The sequence below is a fragment of the Staurois parvus genome, unplaced genomic scaffold (genome assembly GCF_062004578.1).
Source record: "Staurois parvus isolate SC_StPar_1 unplaced genomic scaffold, SC_StPar_1.0 ptg001570l, whole genome shotgun sequence".
NCBI lineage: Eukaryota > Metazoa > Chordata > Amphibia > Anura > Ranidae > Staurois > Staurois parvus.
The window spans coordinates 1,071,702-1,092,453 of NW_028319366.1; the positions used below are offsets into that span (position 1 = coordinate 1,071,702).

A 20,752-nucleotide genomic window follows, 5' to 3' on the forward strand; every position below is an offset into this window, starting at 1 on the left:
CTGCTGAGGTGTTATGGAAGACCAGGAGGCTTCAATAGCGGCCTTCAGCTCTTCTGCATTGTTCGGTCTCATGTCTCATCTTTCTCTTGGCAATGCCCCATAGATTCTCTATGGGGTTCAGGTCAGGCAAGTTTGCTAGCCCTTCAAGCACAGTAATCCCACGGTCATTGAACCAGGTTTTGGTGCTTTTGGCAGTGTGGGCAGGTGCCAAGTCCTGCTGGAAAATGAAGTCAGCATCCCTATAAAGGAAGCATGAAGTGCTCCAAAATCTCTTGGTAGACGGCTGCATTGACCCTGGACTTAATGAAGCACAGTGGACCAACACCAGCAGATGACATGGCTCCCCAAATCAACACAGACTGTGGAAACTTCACACTGGACTTCAAGCATCTTGCAGTGTGTGCCTCTCCATTCTTCCTCCATACTCTGGGTCCTTGGGCCTCTCCATTCTTCCTCCATACTCTGGGTCCTTGGGCCTCTCCATTCTTCCTCCATACTCGGGGTCCTTGGGCCTCTCCATTCTTCCTCCATACTCGGGGTCCTTGGGCCTCTCCATTCTTCCTCCATACTCGGGGTCCTTGGTTTCCAAATGAGATGCAAAAGTGGTCTCATCAGAAAAGAGGACTTTGGACCACTGAGCAACACACTAGGTCTGTTTTTCTTTAGCCCAGGTGAGACGCTTCTGACATGGTTTGTTGTTCAGGAGGGACTTAAGAGGAATACGACATTTGAAGCTCATGTCCAGGATCCGCCTGTGTGTGGTGGCTCTTGATGCACTGACTCCAGCCTCAGTCCACTCCTTGTGAAAGTGGAAACACTTTTGAATGGCCTTTTCCTGGCAATCCTCTCCAGGCTGTGGTCATCCCTGCTGCTTGTACACCTTTCTTCCACTTTTTTCCCTTCCACATAACTTTCCAAATAATGTGCTTTGATACAGCACTTTGGGAACATCCAACTTCTTTTGCAATTACCTTTTGAGGCTTTCCCACCTTATGGAGGGTGTCGATGGTATCAGGTCAGCAGTCTTTCCCATGATTGTGATTCCTACTGAACCAGACTGAGAGACCATTTAAAGGCTCAGGAACCCTTTGCAGGTGTTATGGCTTAATTAGCTGATTAGAGTGGGACACTTTGAGCCGAGAATATTGCACCTTTTCACAATATTCTCATTTTCTGAGATTGTGGATTTGGGGTTTTCATGAGTTGTAAGCCATAATCACCACAATTATGACAAATCACGGCTTGAACTATCTTGCTTTGCATGTAATGAGTCGATCTCATATTAGTTTCACCTTTTAAGTTGCATTACTGAAATAAATTAACTTTTGCACGATATTCTAATTTTGATTTTCACCTGTATAACCACTGTTTGAGAATTGCTGTACATCTGTGTTGCATGGAGTCACCCAACTTCTGGCCCCTGTGATCAGGTATTCCAGCCCAGGATGATTGGACGACATTCCACAGTTCTTCTCTATTTCTTGGTTTTGACTCAGAAACAGCATTTTTGATGTCACCCCACAAGTTTTCTATTGGATTAAGATCCGGGGATTGGGCTGGCCACTCCATAACGTCCATCTTGTTGGTCTGGAACCAAGATGTTACATGTTTACTGGTGTGTTTGGGGTCGTTGTCTTGTTGGAAAACCCTTTTCAAGGGCATTTCCTCTTCAGCATAACCTCTTCAAGTATTCTGATGTATTCAAACTGATCCATGATCCCTGGTATGTGATAAATAGGCCCAACACCGTAGTATGAGAAACATCCCCATATCATGATGCTTGCACCACCATGCTTCACTGTCTTCACAGTGTACTGTGGCTTGAATTCAGTGTTTGGGGGTCGTCTGACAAACTGTCTCCGGCCACTAGACCCAAAAAGAACAATCTTACTTTTATCAGTCCACAAAATGTTGCGCTATTTCTCTTTAGGCCAGTCAATGTGCTCTTTGGCAAGTTGTAACCTCTTCAGCACATGTCTTTTTTCCAACAGTGGGACTTTGCGGGGGCTTCTTGCAGATAGCTTGGCTTCACATAGGAGTCTAATTGTAACAGTCCTCACAGGGAACGTCACACCTTCTTTCATCTTCCTGGAGCTGATTGTTGGCTGAGTCCTTGCCATTTTGGTTATCCTCCTATCCATTCGAATAGTAGTTTTGGTTGCCATTTTAAAGCATTTGTGATCATTTTAGCTGAGCAGCCGATCATTTTCTGCACTTCTTTATATGTTTTCCCCTCTCCAATCAACTTTTTAATCAAGGTACACTGTTCTTCTGAACAATGACTGGAATGACCCATTTTCCTCTGCATTTCTCTCTGAAATTCTCTGTAACCAGCATGTACAACATTTGCTGCCTTCCTTCCTTCAATAAGGGCAATAATTGCCACCTGTTTTTCAAAGAATGAATGACCTCACTAATAGAACTCCACACTGCTATTATTTTGAACATGCCCCTTTCAATGAGTGATTCAATTACACAGAATCAGCAGCATGCATGTCATGACTGTTGGGTCTGTTGGATTTCTATTACTCTACTACACCTGCTAGTAAATTATTTGCCATGTAGAAATAGAATTTCTACCAAAAACAGTGATTGATCCGGTTAGTGATATCTGACTGCTATTATTTTGAACACAAATATATATATATATAAATATATATATATATATATATATATATATATATATATATATATATATATATATATATATATATATCTCTATCTATCTATATCTATATCTATCTCTCTCTCTATAATTCATTATTTTATAATGACTAAAATTTTATTTATTTCTCTTAATATAAATTATTATTTATTGAATTATTGATATAGCAGTTTCTATGTGTCCATTCAGATGGAAATTAATTTTTTTCATATCCAATCATTTGAAGTGCTACATTAGTAGCAGTTTTATCCAACTCCCCCAAACTCATAACAAAATAGGTGCATTTTAAAATCTGACCCCCAGCCTTCCATTCAGTTGTACAGGCTCCTCTCATGCACTTTCTGATTTCAGTGCACACAGTCTCACAATGTGCATTAGAAGCTGCAGCAAGTCAGATAAAAGCTCACCTCTGTGATTGGCTGGTGGACATCTAGCCCTTTCCTTGCCAGCTTGTCCCTGTCCTGCATTTATGTAAATACAGCCTGCCTAGGAACGCCCACTCCTTCAGACTGACACCTACCCATCAGGGCATTTTGATGTTTACATAACTCCTCCCAAGAACCCACCCACTGCTTGCATTAGGACTGAGGGCTAATTGAGAGGAGTAGTGGGGCAGGGGGCTGTGATGTTTTTAGGAAGCAATGTACAGTACCCTGCCAGCCCCTCCCACCAGCCATAATCTGCCTGCATTGCATAGCGAAGCACAGAGATGACCTAAAATAAACATATTGAAAATGGAAAGTTTTAAAGATTTCTTTATGTTGTTAGCAAAAACTAGAAGTTAAAAAAAAGAAACAAACAAAATTCAACCCCAGGAATAAATAAAGCAAAATTTCCATGCATCTTTTGTGATTGTTTTTATTCTGTAACTCCAGTTTTCACAGAACAGGACAGTGGACAGTGCATGATGCAGGACATGTTTGTGGGTGCCCGGTGCAGACTCGGTGGTCCTCGGATCCCTGCAATCTGAACAGTGCAGCAACATCTACTGTACATAAACCCTAACTGACATACAGGACAAAAGCTGTCATTTGTGGTTTTTGCCGTGTACTGACCGGAACACAACGACAGAAAAGGTCACAAAACACAGACTACAAATCAAAAGAAAAGTGCCTTTATGCTAAAGCCGAGAACTGGACAGAGGGGCACCGGAAACGCGGTGGTCTGGAAGGGCTCCTAGTCAGTGCCGGTGCTTCTTGATGAAGTTAATGAGGCCGTTTGTGGAGGAGTCATGGGAGGTGACGGGTGCATCGCCCTCCAGTTCAGGCTCAATCTTCTTGGCCAGCTGTTTCCCGAGCTCCACCCTGTTCAGACACAAATGTGTTGGTGTCAGAGTATAATCAGGTGAGGTTTTTAGATGATTGGAAAGACAAATCCTCCATATTTTCTGTCATGACAGCCTATCTTTAATCATCACCCTACTGCTGTATTGTAAAATAATGGCAGGGAAGTGGACTTCTGTTTCTGGAGTGCCATTTATAAAATGGGAGCCCAGAAATCCCCCCTGGGTGGCCACTGTGCCCACTAATGGTTGTGATGTGAACAGTCATCCAATGGCTCAGTTCACAGTGTACAGAGCAGATCCAAGCAGCTCCATACCATATTGCTTCCAAGAAAGCAGAAATGTAAAAAAAAAAAAAAATCCAGATTAAAAACAGAACTCAATTTCAACATTCCTATACACACTATGGGGGTGTGGAAGGGGGGGGGGTCACTTAGAATATATGTGCATCCTGGGTGAAGATTGCAAGAATCTTTGAAAATATTTATAATTCAATCCCATTAGATAAAAAGTAGACTTTGGGTAAAACCCCATAGTGTCATCCTCCAGCTTCCGGGAATATGTTTCTCCTCTCCACTGGCTTGGTGATGTATCTATCCCTTCAGAAGAAGTCCAGAAGTGATAAAACGTGCCAGGGGATGTGACGTCTGACGTAATTGTGCTAAACTGGAAGTGACGGCGCAGCCATTTTGCTGACTGGAAAAACACGTTTTTTGATCTTAGGAAGCTGCTATGGCTGGATCATGGGAGTCTCACTGAGTGTTCAAAGTCCCTAATGTAAGATGCTGCAATAAATGTTTTGATACATATTAGATCATGCTACATGGGTTCTTTTCTATCTTTTATGAGGATGATGGTGCATTGAAGGTTTACCCTACATACAGCTATTGAGAGCTTGGAAGTGACTGCTATAACATTGGATTATCCCTTAAGGCTTGATATTACTCCATGAGGGTAATTGTATGCATTCTTGCCATTTAGAGGTGGTCACGGAGTGTTCACTTAGTTTGATATATTTAATTTAAATTTTATTTTATTTCTGTTATTTAATTGATTTGGTTTAATTATTTTATTTGTTAATTATATTTATCATTTTAAAGTCTTAATTTTTTGATTTTGAGTGTACACAATTTGTCATATATTAGTTTTATAGTGTACAGAGTGATTTTGCATGATTCACGTGTTACTCACAGTTGAATCTATTTTATGTTAATTTTTGCACAGATATAGTATATACTTATTTGTTTGAAAGGTATATACACACATATTTGAAGGTAATACACTATTTTTAGTTTCATTTTTTCGAGGTAAATCATTGGGTCTGGAATGCTGGAAATATTGAAGTTGGACACACAGGATTGAGAGATTTTGGTGGACTTGAAAATTTAATTTTTGGGCCTTTATTTAAATTTTATTTTTTGATTTATTAATCGAGTTAAGGTTAAGAAAAAGGTTTTGAATAATAGATGTGTTTATCTGGGCACTCCTACATGTCTTGCTTTTTAACCCAACATTAAAGTGAATTTCAATTTTATTGATTCCTAGGCGTGTGACCATTGACTTCCATAGAGCTGGGAGCACTCCTTTATTTGTGGTTTTGTCCTTACAAATCATGGAGGTCATACAAAATACTAGATTGAGTTTATTTTTGTTGTGGGGTGTATTCATTTTTGCATCAACTAATTTGAGTAAAACTGAAGATTTTGTAATCCAAGTTATATTATTAACTTTCCTTTCCTGTAATGAGCCAAAACAAAATGTTCTATAAAATTCAGTTGTCACAATTTCGCAAATTGTTCTTCTTGTGTTCATTGAGATCTTACTTTTCAAAAGGGGTGTACTCAGTTATACTGAAAGAGAATATATATATATATATATATATATATATATATATATATATATTTTACACACACATACATAATTTTGAAACTTGGTTGTATGTATGCATGCATACACACACACGACCAAGTTTCACGTGTGTGCTGTTGCAGAAATAAGGATACTCACCCCCATTGGTCGTAGCTGTTGATATCCCACACAGTACCTTGGACAAAGATTTTGTGTTCATACATAGCTAGGAGTAAAAGAAAAAAAAAAAAAAGTCATTAGTGTGCAGGGTACACACACACACACACACACACACACACACACACACACAAAAAAACATCCAAACATCACAATAGTTACCGATTAAACTTCCCAAGATGAATGGGTCCAGTTTAGGGAACATGATGGAATTTGTTGGTCGGTTCCCCTCAAAAACCTATTAATAAAAAAAAAAAAAAAAAAAAAAAAAAACAAATATTAATTCCAGCGTACAAATCACCCACACCAAGAAGGAGGCATCAGTCTTATTAAAAAGGATCTCTGCTTCAAGTGGAAGACCCTAGCATTCATCAAAAACAAGACAGATAACTTTTCCACACTGCAACAGAAGAGCAACTAGCATGTAATCAGGACCAAGAACCAATAAACTGTCCAAAAAAAAAAAAATTTAATTAAAAATGATAATATAACATGTAAACAGTGATGAGATCGATTAAAAAGAAAAAAAAAAAAGGGAGGATATAAAAGCAAAATTACAAAAAGGGAGGATATAAAAGCAAAATTACAAGAAATCTTTTAAATCAAACGGCTGGTTTTCCTGCATTTGTTCATCATGTCTCCTATGAAGCAACAGCTGCAATCAGGCGGCTTGCACACTGATCCAGTTTTGGTGCATTCAGTGAAGAAAAAAAAAAAAAAACCCACACAGCATCCCTTTAAATCCTCTGTAGCTTTTCACAAAGGTCTGCTGCGCTTCAGTTGCAGTTTAAAACTGCAAAAAAAAAAAAAAAAAAAAAAAAAAAAGTAATTTTCCATTGAAATTAATGGAAACCACGTAAAAAATCATGCATTATGTTAAGGTTAATGCAACATGGGGGAAACGTGGCAAAAAAAAAAAAAAACAAACCCACACAGTTTTCAAACAGAACAGTGTGAAAACAGCCTTATTCTAGCTGTTAAAAAAAAAAAAATTAAAATACCTAATTTTTTTAATAAATCTTTTTCTTATTTAAGCCTGAGCAGATAATTTGTTCTAAAAAAAAACAAAAAAAAAAAAAAAAAAAAACACAGAACCACATCCCCCCATGATGAATATAAAAATGAAAGTTAACTGAAGTTGCTTAATAATTGGTCTGACATTCTAGGCATCAACAACCTCCAATCACACAAGGGTTGGCGGATATAAAATTAAAGGATGAAGTCACCTTATGTGGAAGCAGCTTCTCCAGTGGCTCTCCGCTCATTCCAGAGGCCTGCAGTTCAGCTTTGGCTTCTTCTGTAGACTTTCCCTTCATCAGAGCCTCTGTCTGGGCCAGGAAGTTAGCCAACAGGATCTAATGAGAGAGAAGATCAGTTATAAGTGGAGCTGAACCTGACAGAAAAGGCTGTAGTAGCCTGGATGATGTCCACTCTAACAGAAGAATTAAATATTATCAGCTCTGCTGCCATTTGAGAGATTCAGGAGAGGTAAAAAAAAAAAAATATGGAGTATACCGGCAGTATCAGGTGTGCCATAGTCAAAGTCTAAATTTCCGATTCCCAAATCACCCACCCGCCCCCCCCCCCCCCCAACCATATGCTGTTCAAATGGTTGGGGGGGTGATATTTGGGAATGGGCCTTTAGGCACAATTATGTACATTTTGGCACACACATTAATCACAATACAGGAGAAGGCACTGGCGGGATTCCGAGGTCATCAGGAAATTCCCAAAAACCCAAAGGGAAGTGTACAGAAATGGGTGCAGTGGTGTACCGTTCTCACCTTGTGGTGCAGCTCATTCCTGATTGGATGTTGGCTCTGTACCGGGATCAGGAAGTCACATGGAATCCTGCGAGTTCCTATAGAGAGATCAGAATTGTTAAAACTAAACATCTGACCCCCGGCCTCCCCTTCAGTCCTGCACAGGTGTACCGGCTCCTCTCCTGGACTGAAATGGCTTACTCTGATTTCACTGCACACTGAGCTTCTCACAATGTGCATTAGAAGTTGCAGCAAGTCAGACAGAGCTCCACCTCATTTCCTGGACATCCGGCATCAAATAGCTCTTTCCTCCCCAGCCCGACTGTCCCTTGCCCTCTCCTTGCATTCACTGGATTTCAGTTTTGCATTCCGGGAGGCTCAGAATCACATGTGAAATGTTATCTAGGGTGGTCGGCATGCAAAAGCAGCCTGCCTAGGAACACCCACTCCTCCAGACTGACACTCATCCATCAAGATGTTTTCACATTTACATATCTGCTCCCAAGAGCCAGTCAACTGGACTGAAGGCTCTCCACAGGAGTACTGAGGTGTTATCAGGAAGTTGTGTACAGGACCGTCCCTGCCCATCAGCCATGATCTGCCTACATTGCACAGATAATCACAGAGACCCACTGATAACATCACTGCATCTAAAAATATAGTGTAAAGAAAACGATTCTTTTCATTTTTTTTTTTTTTTTTTTTTTTTTTAAAGGGTCTATTGATGCTGATGTAAACAGAAATTGGTACTTGCGTACTCTAAATTATTAGCATTTAAACCCATTTGTGGTCAATTACAGCCATGTCCATATGGCACACATACAAACCTTGATGTATGAGCTGATAAAAGGCATGCTGCCCATTGGTTCCAGGCTCCCCCCACACTACAGGCCCAGTGTTGTAGTTGACACGTGCCCCTGACTTGGTGATGTATTTTCCATTGGATTCCATGTCACCCTTTATGGGGAATTAAAAAATAAAAAAAAAGTTAAATAAAATTCCAATTCAACCTTTTGCACTTAAAAATCAGAAAACTGACAATCCTTGGCTTACACACCTGCTGGAAGTAGGCAGCAAAGCGATGCATGTACTGGTCATAGGGAAGCAGGGCCTGGGTCTCACACCCGTAGAAATTGATGTACCAGATACCCAGCATGGCCAGAATTACTGGGATATTGTTTTCCAGAGGAGCATTGTAGAAGTGATTGTCCTGAAACACAATGAACATCAAGCAGTGAAATAAAGATTTAAAGCAAAACTTTTTTTTCCTCTTCTAAAGAATGAGAGATTAAAACCTCAGTTAGTATAGTTTTCATCCTCTGCATCCCACTGGCTATGGGACAGGAAATGAGGGGGAAATCTCCCCAAAGAGGAAGTGGGTGAAAAAAGCCTTAGACAGTTGTCACCGACACAGGAGGTCACCAGTGGAAGATGTCCCCTCTATTATGATTTTGGCTCTTTGTAAACTTACATACATTAAGACTCTACACACTGGGGGGGACAAAAAAAAAAAAAAAAAATCCAATCACAAAAAAACACCACAACCTTTTTTTTTCTGCAGGAAGGAAGGAGAGAGAAGAAAGAAAGAAAGAAAGAAAGAAAGAAAGAAAGGAAGGAGAGAGAAGAAAGAAAGGAAGAAAGGAAAGAAAGGAGAGAGAAGAAGGAAGGAAAGAAAGGAGAGAGAAGAAGGAAGGAAAGAAAGGAGAGAGAAGAAGGAAGGAAGGAAAGGAGAGAGAAGAAGGAAGGAAGGAAAGGAGAGAGAAGAAGGAAGGAAGGAAAGGAGAGAGAAGAAGGAAGGAAAGAAAGGAGAGAGAAGAAGGAAGGAAAGAAAGGAGAGAGAAGAAGGAAGGAAAGAAAGGAGAGAGAAGAAGGAAGGAAAGAAAGGAGAGAGAAGAAGGAAGGAAAGGAAGGAGAGAGAAGAAGGAAGGAAAGGAAGGAGAGAGAAGAAAGAAGGAAGGAGAGAGAAGAAAGAAGGAAGGAGAGAGAAGAAAGAAGGAAGGAGAGAGAAGAAAGAAGGAAGGAGAGAGAAGAAAGAAGGAAGGAGAGAGAAGAAAGAAGGAAGGAGAGAGAAGAAAGAAGGAAGGAGAGAAAAGAAGGAAGAAGAAGAAAGAAGGAAGGAGAGAGAAGAAAGAAGGAAGGAGAGAAAAGAAGGAAGAAGAAGAAAGAAGGAAGAAGAAGAAAGAAGGAAGGAGGAAGGAAGAAAGAAGAAGAAACTCAAAATTAGCGGTTTTCCTGCCAAGAGCCCTGGCATTTTTTTTTTTTTTTTAAAGCCAGTGTACATGGAGCCCAAGCCTCAAAAACTTTAGAAGTTTGTCTAGTTACAAGTAGCTGAAGCCAAGATAACTTGTCAGTTCTGAAGCTGGATGGCCAATACGCAGACTGGTGCCGGATTAGCAGCAGCCGTTGCTTAGTAAAGCTCTTTAATAAATTATAAGATCTGCATCTAATATGTAGAGAAAAAAAAAAAAAATGCATTTGGTAGCTTCACTTCCCAAGAGATGGCAAATTCCTGGCAGAGGCGGTCTACAGGATCAGAACATGGCAGCAGACCTCGGGGGGGGGGGGGGGGGGGGGGGCAGGGGGGCCAAGTACTTTTTATTACAAAACCTCTGTCCACCAGAGAAGGAGGGGCAGGGTAATAGATTGTGGGCTATACAATTCCAAGCCATGTGCCTGCAAAATAAGAGAATCCCACGGATCACACACACATGCAATCAGGACCAGCCAAGACAGATAATACAGTGGGGAAGGAGATTGAATGACCAGAGTACAGTGACCACTTACCATCCAGTGAGCTCCCTCCAGAAGTTTCTCAAAGTTATCATAACCTGAAAACAAAAATGGCAATTACTACATTAAATAAAACTGCCACTTTTCCTTAGACCAACTAGAGTTCTCCTGGAGGTTGCTAGGGGTTCCTTGAACAATGCTAAATTTCTGACTCTTAGATATGCAACCAGTGACACCAATTATCTTTCTAGCCTTTTTCTCCACTGGCCACTAATGTAAGGGGCATTCTTCCCACTGGCCACCAACGTAAAGGGTATTCTTCCCACTGGCCACCAACGTAAGGCAGCAGCATATTTGCCTAGGTAGGCAATTTTCAAGGGTGGCAGTACTGGTCACTTTTACAGTATATTTTAGCATTAGCTAACATTTCCTGGAATTCAACTGGGTATATAATGGTAAGTGTACAAAAGGCATCAGCCTCAGAAGCAAGCCAATTGCAACATGTGAGCAGCAAATTATGTCTTTGAGATGCATCAGTCGAGCTTACAAAACCTACACAAAATAGGGCATATTTACTAAAGAAAAAAAAAAAAAAAAAACACAACACAAATAAATATTAGATTTTTCTCTACATACTTACCTGTAAAATCAAATTTCTTGCAGTACATAAAAAAAAAAAAAAAAAAAGCCACAGAGCAGGCTATTCAGGACTATGGGGGTTATAGGCCACCTATAGATGGACACTGGACGGCCAGAGAGGTCCTCCCCTATATAACCCCTCCTATACAGGAAGTACTTCAGTTTCTGTAGCAAGCAATGAAATTCCAGAAAGAGGGGCTGGACCTCTGTGTCCCGTTATGTACTCCAAGAAATGGATTTTACAGGCAAGTATGTAGGGGGGGGAAAAAAAAAACAAAAAAAAAAATTCTTTATTGTACATCATAGGACAGAGCAGGCTATTCATGACCATGTGGGATGTCCCAAAGCAATAAGAAATTTGAGGGGAGGGTGACACCATGATAGCCACCATCCATAATCCCTCAGGACCTACTCAGCCACCTGTAAAACACTGTGGCCAAAAGGTAGAGTCCTCTGAGGTTCTGATATCCACCTGGTAGAACCTTGTGAAATGTGTGAACTGAAGACCATGTAGCAGCCTTGAAAACCTGAGCCACTGACGCCTTATGGCGGATTGCCCAAGATGCCCCACACTCCTGGCAGAGTGCCTTCACCTTTCAAACCATAGGCTTGAATTATCAATTGGCGAATCCAAATGTGAGATAGTCGCTTTGGATGTTGCCTGCCCTTTCCTAGGCCCCTCTGGCAGCATGAACAGAGCATTCGCCCTCCTGACCTTTGCAGTCACCTTCAAGAAAAAACTTTTACAGCAGGGTAAAGAAAGATTGAAGGCAGAACTATGTCATAATTGAGATGAACTAGAAACCACTTTTGGAAAGAAAAAAAAAAAAAAAAAGTCAGTTGAGGTTGCAACACCACCTTATGATGCAAAACCAGAAATGGTTCTCTGCAAGAAAGAGCTGCCAGCTCCGACACCCTTCTCACAGAAGTGATTGCCACTAGAAACAACACCTTTCCAATAGGTTCAAATGGTGGTTTTTTGAAAAAGCTCTAAAACAAAGTTCAGGTCCCGAGGACACAGGCAAAGGCAACCTGACAGGAGGATCAATAGGCATCACTCCTTGTAAAAAAGTGCAGGCAAAAGAGTGAGATGCAATGGGCCTCAAAAATAATAAAAACTAAAAAATAAATAAATAAATCTTACCAGTCCCACCGCAGGTCCCAGAGTTCCGGCAGGCACCAACCTTTACCCATTATGGCAGGTATTGTCATACAGACCTTCAAGGACTCCATACTGAGGAGCCCCTTCCTTGGACCAGTTTGGCACCCTGCTGGAAGCGCCTTGGGCAGATTTAAAACTGCACAGGGTTCCATCTGCATGGGGTCTGGTGCCGTAAGGCTGCATTACAGGTAAAACCTAGGATTCTTCTCGTTATCCAGTGAGGCTCGGGTACAATTAATTTTGGCTCATAGCTTTCCGAATATATCTGATTAAAGTCCCCGATTCTCTAATAGAACCGTTCTGGACCTTCAGGTGTGTTCTAAAAGCACAGCAACAATTTCAGTGACCATCTCTCCTTCCGTAGGCTATTCCTGCAGCTGCTTGATTACAGGGCTGGAGGAAGTTTTAGCCAAGGTTCACACCATTGTGGGCCGTGTGGCTAGCATTTGCTCGGGCATGGCAGCCCTTTCATTTGAATGCGCTGCTGTGCCTACATTTCCCAGCAGAAAAAAGGTGCATGCACCCTTTTAAAAAATGCAGCCACAGGGAGCCCCCATGGTCTTCTTGATCATGCAATGTTCCTGCACCCACAAACGCGCTGAGGACTGAGATGCATGGGGTGCCATTCAGAATGAATGGCAGCCACGTGCGTCTTGTAAGAGCGGGACGATTTGACTGCAGGTGCAATTCCTGAAACCAGCATGCAGAATGCAGGCAAATGTGAACCTAGCCTCACTAGACAACAACTGCATTCAAGGTGGAGGAGCCACGGAAATGAGCTGGTATATAGGTGGGGGGGGGGGGGGGAAAATAGACATAACTTGTACTTACCAATATGAAGGGCAATTGAGAGACCAATTGCAGACCAGAGAGAATAACGGCCTCCAACCCACTGAAAAATAAGGTAAAATTAGTAAAAAATAAATAAAACATGTATATATTAAAAACACGATCCATTTAAAGGTCAGCACTCAGAATAGTTTGTCTTGATATTGAAATGCTCTCTGACCTTTCATGTGTACAGTAGTCAGCCAGCCCCAAGCAGCATAAAAAAAGGTCAGTCCTGAGAATAACTAGCAGAGAGCAGGGAGGTCATGTTACCCGGCAGCTGTCTGTAGCCAGGGATCTTCAGACTGGGGGCCGTGGAGATTCCCACAGAGGTAGAAGTACGGGTTATGTGACATGGTTTTCGCTGGTTGTCAGGTATAGAAACCAATAGAGTATCCTCTGCACCCTGCTGCTAGCATTTCCTACACCACCTGAAAATTTCCTATCCAGCCAATAAGACAACGGATAGCAATAATACGCCTGCCTTGATTTTACCTTCCTATAATACACAAAGCAAATCTGTACTATGCTCATGCAAGCCAAACCAAAAATGGAAAAAAAAAACAAAAAAAAAAAAAACACAAACACACCCTTCGGTGTGCAGCATCCCCTAATACTCACCTAAGGACCCTCTCGGTCCAGCGATGTGCACTGTAGTCTCGGCTATCCTGGGACTCCCTCTTCTCATTGGCTGAGACAGAAGTGGAAGCCATTGGCTTCCACAGCTGTCAATCACAGCCTGTAAGCCAATGAGGAGAGGGGCGGAGCCAAGCTACGGCTCAATGTATGATTGGACACGGAGCAGCGGGTTCCCCCATAGCAATCTGCTTGATGTGTAGGCACCTGACGGTAAGGAGGGGCCAGGAAAGCCTGCAGGGGACCCAAGAAGAGGATTTGAGCTGCTCTGTGCAAAAGCACTGCACACAGTAGGTAGGTATAGACATTTCATTTTATTTCAGGTACTTATATAGCGCCATCAATTTACACAGCGCTTTACATATATATTGCACATTCACATCAGTCCCTAACCCTCAAGGGGCGTACAATCTAAGGTCCCTAACTCACATTCATACATACACATACTAGGGACAATTTAGACAGGAGCCAATTCACCTACCAGCATGTCTTTGGAGTGTGGGAGGAAACCCACGCAGGCACAGGGAGAACATGCAAACGCCAGGCAGGAGGTGCCGTGGCTGGGATTCAAACCAATGACCCGAGTACTGCCAGGCAGAAGTGCTAACCATTTACACACTGTGCTGCCATGTTTTGTTTTTTTTTGTAGGAAAAAAATAAGTTCTTTAGAATCACTTTGAGCGGGCTGCAAACTGACCTGGAATTGGGTTAGACTAAATGATATTGGCAGCAACAGAGGGCAGAAAGGCCACTGGGCCTTCATTTAGGATATAGGACTGGGGTAGGTGATCTCGGCACTGCAGCTGTTGTGAGGCTAAAAATCCCATCATCCTTCTGCATAATAAACATATGCAATATATCTCGGCAATGAATGCACATTGAAATTTCTTCATGTTTTGTCCCTTTAACCCCTAGACGCCAAGCGCGCACAAATATGCGGCCTCTCGGCATCTGGGTCTTGACGCCGAGCGGCTGCATATTTGTGTGCCATTAGAAAATACATATGTGCTGAGAACGCACGCTCCCAGCACATATGTCTGACTCACGATCGGGACCTTTCAATCATGTGACCGCTGTGATGGGGAATCACATGACCCTAAAACCTTGCCCGCCGCCCGGCTTCTGAAACTCTTAAAGGGTCAGGAGGCACCAGCGCAAAGGAGTTAAGTACAGAAAAATACCCGTTGATCTGCCAGAAAATCACTCAGCCCCAAAGTCCTGTTGTGGAATGACAGCATAACACTCATTGAGTGGTGTCAGCCCTGCCCAATGTCTTTTTGCTAAACTACTAAATGCCCTCAGTCTCTAATCTCTACAAAAAGGCTGATCATTCTGTAGTCCCAAGACAAGGGCTAGAAGGGCTCTTTGAGAAAATACAGGCAGTGTGCAGAGGACACAGGTCAGCTTCTGACAAGATTCAACAGGTTTTTGGGGCACCCAACAGGTAAAACAAAACTTTCAAGGAATATATTAAATTGGACAGAAAATTAGACTAGTTCATTGTTAGGGCTTATACTCCCTTTAAAAGAATTATCCTAATGAGAATGTGGAATATTATTTAATGCTTTAAAAAGGTACAGAGATTTTGCCCAACTAACAGGACAATGAGAAGAAGACTTACATCCCAAAATTCAAACATGTTGGCGGTGTCTATTCCAAAATCCTTCACTTTTGGCTGGAAGAGAAAAAGGAAAAAAAAAAAAAAACAAAAACAAAAAAAAAAAGTTATACAAGATAATAACATACAATGTGAGCAAATAAAATATGACTTCTACATGGCATTATAGGCAGGCTGTGGAAGAACGCTACTTACTGCATTGGTAGACAGAGCAACAAAGTGCTTGGCCACTGCGGATGCCTGGAATATAGGAGGAAGGAGATGTCAGTGTACCATCTGTATTAAATACCAGCTATGAGCAATAATACAACTATGGGTCCTGTTCAGGAGATGGGTGAAGGGTGCTCAAATCGTGCAGCTGGGATTTTCAAACCTCAAGCCAGTTCAGGAAATCACACTAAGGACTCTTGCACACTGCAGCTTGAAAAAGCACAGTATAGTTTTTTTTTTTTTACGGAGGCAAAATGTAGCCCATTATGTACTATGTGCCTTTTCACAAATGTGCATAAACAAGTGCTTCAATTTACAAAATTAAAAAAAAAAAAAAAAAAAAAAAAAAAAAAAAAACCAAAAACACAAAAACAAAAAAAAACACACACAACACCCTCTACATTTTTGGTCAGTAATTTACACTGCATGTGCCCAAATATGTGCATATGAGCCTAAAAGTTAGTGAATTTTCCTTAAGAATATATTGTGCGTGCAAATGAGCGAACGCACATGGAAAAAAAAAAAAAAAAAAAAAAAACACACGTGCAAAACAAGCTCCTCCATCATCAGTACCATGTGCAAGAAGCTACAGAGAAAAGAAAAATATATATATACATATACATATACACACACATATACACATATACATACATACACACACACACACACACACACACACACACACTAATTATTTATTTATAGTTTCAATATTGGTACTAGCTCATGGAAAAATAGGGGTACCATATCAAAAATATCTATAAGATCGGTATGTCAGAGAGGCTAATGGAGGTACCCACCATACGACACTATTAAAAAAAACAAAAAAAAAAACCAAAAAATTTGTATTAAATATGTAAACGTTAAAAATAAATGTATTATAGGCAGCATAATTGAAAGCACACAGTTCTATTCAGCAGGTGGAAAGTATGGAGGATGCTCAACCAGTTTTGCAGTCAAAAGGGACTGCGTCAGGAGGATGGCAGGGGTGTCTAAAAACAGAACTCTACATTGCAGATACATTTGTATGTATTTCATGATGAGAAAATAATCTTATGATATAAAATAAAAATCCATCTGACATACCTAGCTTCTTTCCATCTTGCTCTGTAGACGGAGGCAAGGTCACTCCTGCAGAATTCCATCTCTGAATAGCTGAGGTTTTCCTCCCCTCTGACCCAGCACAGGAATCCACATACGTATTTATAGCACAGTAATAACCTCATTAAAAATGCACCATACTGTCTGCGGATGCTCTACTGATCTGCTTATTTTTAAAAAGGTGGAAAAAAGTGACCACATTCCAATGTATGACAGCTGGCAGAAACAGCAAGCCAAACTTTACTGCTACTTAGGCAAGAAGGGCAGCGAAACCATCAACTATTACAGCTACTGGGGATTATGCGGCAAAAAGTCAGGAGACTTGTAATGTGGTGAATGTTTAAGCCACCAAGAACTACCAAGATTATTGGCAGAGTTGGGGCCATGGATGTCAAGCATTAATCGAGTTTGTGTTTTTATACAGAAACATCTTCATTTTTCTTATACAATTTTACCAACCATGTGCAGCTGTGCCACAAGATACCAGAACCCCAGTGCCACAAGACACCAGGACCACCGTGCCACAACATACCAGAACCCCTGTGTCACAAGACACCAGGACCACAAGGTACCAGGACCCCGTATCTGGTGTGATGGCTTGGTACAACATCTGTTTTTAGAAGACAGCTTTACCTTTAGCCAAGCCATGTTAAGTAATCCCCTTACCCCAAAGGGCAGCCCACCCGCCTTAAATGCATTACTGTCTTTTTGTTCCACCAATCTACCCCAAGTGGCCCTATCCAGCATTTGCAAAAAAAAAAAAGTTTCCAAGCGGACCTGACTCCGCATGTACACAGTGGCCCCATTCCTTTCTTTGGAAGCTGCCATTAGTACATAGGAATGAATTTTGCTCCAGTGAAAATAGAGGGCAGTCAACCAGGATGGTTTCTTAGCAGGCTGCACAAGGAATATCACTAGAATGATATGCCAGTGACCGGCTGACTGTCTCTATACTGTGCTCGCTAGAGCACTGACTGTTCAACCTCTGCGCTTGCACAGTGCTCGGTCTCCTTCATTAGCTGAGAACAAGAGTGTAGTTTGAACGGCCACTAATAAAGTTAGCTAGAGCCAGGAGAGGACCTACTGCTTATGCACACAGTTCATATAACCTGGGTGGCCACTAGGGCAGCGCTATAGTAAAATTCAACCCACCCTGCAAATGGCTGGAGAGCTATGGGGACCAGCGCTCGCTAGACAGCTATGGGGACCAGCGCTCGCTAGACAGCTATGGGGACCAGCGCTCGCTAGACAGCTATGGGGACCAGCGCTCGCTAGAGAGAACCCAAAACAGCTGAATCTGGACCTTCACAGTTTCCAACAGGGGGAGCAATGGTATTTACTATTCATTCATGTAGAATTGCGTAGGGGGATTTTCTGAAACATGGTAACAGAACAGCGGTTTTAATTTCAAGTCTGTATATCTAGATCAACATCAGCACAGTTAGCATTCATAGTGATCGGAACCAATCAAAGTGCTTCCCGATCATTAGTGCACATTACAACAGCGGTCTTCTGGCTAGGAGCACTGCTTGGACTTACATCTTTGGCAGACTGCAGGAACCATTCCTTGGCGGTTTCGGCGTTGGTGATTGTTTCCTGAGTGGTGAAAGTCTGAAAGATGAATTTAAAATAAATAAATGCATCAATTAGGATTTGATCATTCACAAATAGGCAGCTGGCGAAATTAATCCAATTTTAGTAAACAATTCCAAACATATAGAATAGATTGATGGCACTTCAGGTCATCTGTATGTGACCCTGACTCTGGAGGCCTGGAGATTTGTTCTAGCCCCCCCCCCCCCAGTCTACATGTGGCGTCACTTGCATCTTTACTACACTTCCATTGAGACTATGCCATTTTCACTCTTGACAAGATTATCCTTCAGGAGTATTTTAATTACAATTTACACTGCTGCTAAGCCCTGATGAAGGGAGATTCTTTTGCCCCTGAAAATGGTTGGCCAGTGGACTCTTAGGATAAACAGTCGGTGCCCTTTTACTCAATGCCTCTTGGGGACCCCGGCACCTTGTTGTAAGCTTGCCAAAGCCATTCCATAAAGTCATCACAAGTCCAGTGTTTCACATCTTTTTCTCATCACCTCCCAAGTACAGGTGACTTTTTTGCATGCCCAAGAGGAGTGTGTAGATTTGTAATTCTGAGTGTTACGAAGTTATATTTCTAGATTTTTAATGATAAAAAAAAAAAAGTAGGAACAAAATGACCCCCGACGGGGATCATACAGGGAAAGTGACTATTCTGGTTTTGTTCATGGATACCATGCCAAGAGCCTCACCCTGCTCCCAGGTACAGGAGAAAATGTGAAAGGAGAGGATTAAAATCAGAGGCCTTCTGGACAATTTCCATAAGGGTTGAATGGAGAAATTGAATGAGAACTCAAAGCGGAAAGCTTTGTCAATTTCCAGCACACATCCAAGAAACAAGGTGACCAAGCCTCATTTTTTGCTGGTTACTCATTTATGCCATCTGTAACAGGTAATCCAACTACCCATCTAGAGCACAGGTGTCAAACACAAGGCCTGCGGGCCGAATCTGGACCTCCAGGCCATTTCATATGGTCCTTGCACCTCTCCTGCAGGTACCCCCTTGTCTCTGCCCCCACCTTGTCTCAGCAGCAGAGAGAAGACTAGAACTCCTCTGCCAAATCCTGCACCTCTCAGTGCAGCTGCACACCCCCCCCCATCTCTGCCTCCCCTGGTCTCAGCATTCAGCAGACTCTGGTAACTGACTCCACTCCTCCTCTGGTCCTCCTCCAGACCCTGCACTTTGTGCTTTCCAGCTCTGCCCCCAAAGGGGATGCACGGTGATGTTAGGGAGGGTGTGAGATTCTTGACATCTGATGTAGTGGGGGGGGGGGGGGGTGCTCTGGACATCTAGTCTTACAGATACAACAGGCCCTTTGAGGGCAACCATAATGCTGATACAGCCCATGATGAAATGGGACTTTGACACCCCCGATTTAGAGTCACCAGATACATCCTGAATATAGAGCCATTTATCCAAGTCACAAGGAACAGTTAAGGCAAGTTACCGCTTGTCAGTGCAAAACACAAGCCTTGTACTGGAGAGGCTTTAGGAAGCAACAAGACAGAACAGCATCCCAAGGACACAAGATGGCATAATACTGTATGTGTTATGAGAAGCAGGATTTGCCAAAATGCCAAGAACACAATCGGTGCTAGGTCCAACAGATTAAAACACAAGAGGAGAATCGTAAAGTGGAAATGCACTGCATCTGAGCACCACAAACCAAAAATGCTATTTAATTCATTGTTACTATCAAAGCAAACTCACCCATCCACCCATGTCTGTGCTTTATTTTGCGGGAGAAACCATTTTGAAAAACACCCCCTGGCATTTCTGGCAGGGGCCATCTTGAGTAAGGGCAGATGATTAATTTAGCATTTACTTCCTGGAATCCATCTGCCTTTAGCTCAGGCATTGGCTGAGCTGAGAACCCTCCCACCACTCCTGAAGACTCCTGGGATGCATGGCATCATTTGCCTAGGCATGGAGACCAGGAAGTAACTGAAGAAATAAAAAAAAGGAGAAAAAAAAACCCAAACCGAAAAAAAAAAACAAAAAACGAAACAAGTAATATGATATACTTTCCTAAACATTTACTAATGCTATCAGCACAAGGATTAAAAACAGTCAATTTTGATTGAGAGTGAAGTTCCACTTTAAGTCTCTCCCTTCCTGCACTTTAGAATCTGTTCTCCAAACGGTTATATAAAAAGATTGTGGTGGATACAGAACGGCTACAATGTCCTGGGATGACTAGTGGACGCTGAAGGCCATATTCAGAAGACGGCAGGGAAATGATTACCTTGGATGCAATGATGAAGAGGGCGGTTTCCGGGTTCAACGCAGCCAGCGTTTTGGCCATGTGGGTGCCATCAATGTTTGAAACAAACCAAACACGGGGGCCACCTTTGGAGTATGGCTTCAGGGCTTCTGTGACCATCAATGGACCCTGAAAACCAGCAGCATCCGCAAATTCATTAGAGAAGGACACATTTCTCAAGTTCCACAACATATAGTGTCATTTAATATAGTGAGATTATTTAAAAAAAA

The 20,752-nt window shown here is 42.0% G+C and overlaps 1 protein-coding gene across 1 annotated transcript in view; it reads right to left on the reverse strand.

The window, feature by feature from the left end:
- Positions 1-3,507: 3,507 nt before the first annotated feature.
- The window catches only part of GPI (glucose-6-phosphate isomerase), a 32,500-nt gene continuing 15,255 nt past the window's right edge, over positions 3,508-20,752 (reverse strand). The window contains exons 6-18 of the mRNA XM_089662866.1: positions 20,505-20,651; positions 18,196-18,267; positions 15,544-15,588; positions 15,352-15,405; positions 13,098-13,158; positions 10,520-10,563; positions 8,793-8,945; positions 8,563-8,692; positions 7,757-7,833; positions 7,199-7,327; positions 6,135-6,210; positions 5,955-6,021; positions 3,508-3,969 (exon numbers count right to left, since the gene is read on the reverse strand). Coding sequence (XP_089518992.1) covers positions 3,846-3,969; positions 5,955-6,021; positions 6,135-6,210; positions 7,199-7,327; positions 7,757-7,833; positions 8,563-8,692; positions 8,793-8,945; positions 10,520-10,563; positions 13,098-13,158; positions 15,352-15,405; positions 15,544-15,588; positions 18,196-18,267; positions 20,505-20,651 — 1,179 coding nt within the window. The 3' untranslated portion in view covers positions 3,508-3,845. The remainder of the gene's footprint in view (positions 3,970-5,954; positions 6,022-6,134; positions 6,211-7,198; positions 7,328-7,756; positions 7,834-8,562; positions 8,693-8,792; positions 8,946-10,519; positions 10,564-13,097; positions 13,159-15,351; positions 15,406-15,543; positions 15,589-18,195; positions 18,268-20,504; positions 20,652-20,752) is intronic.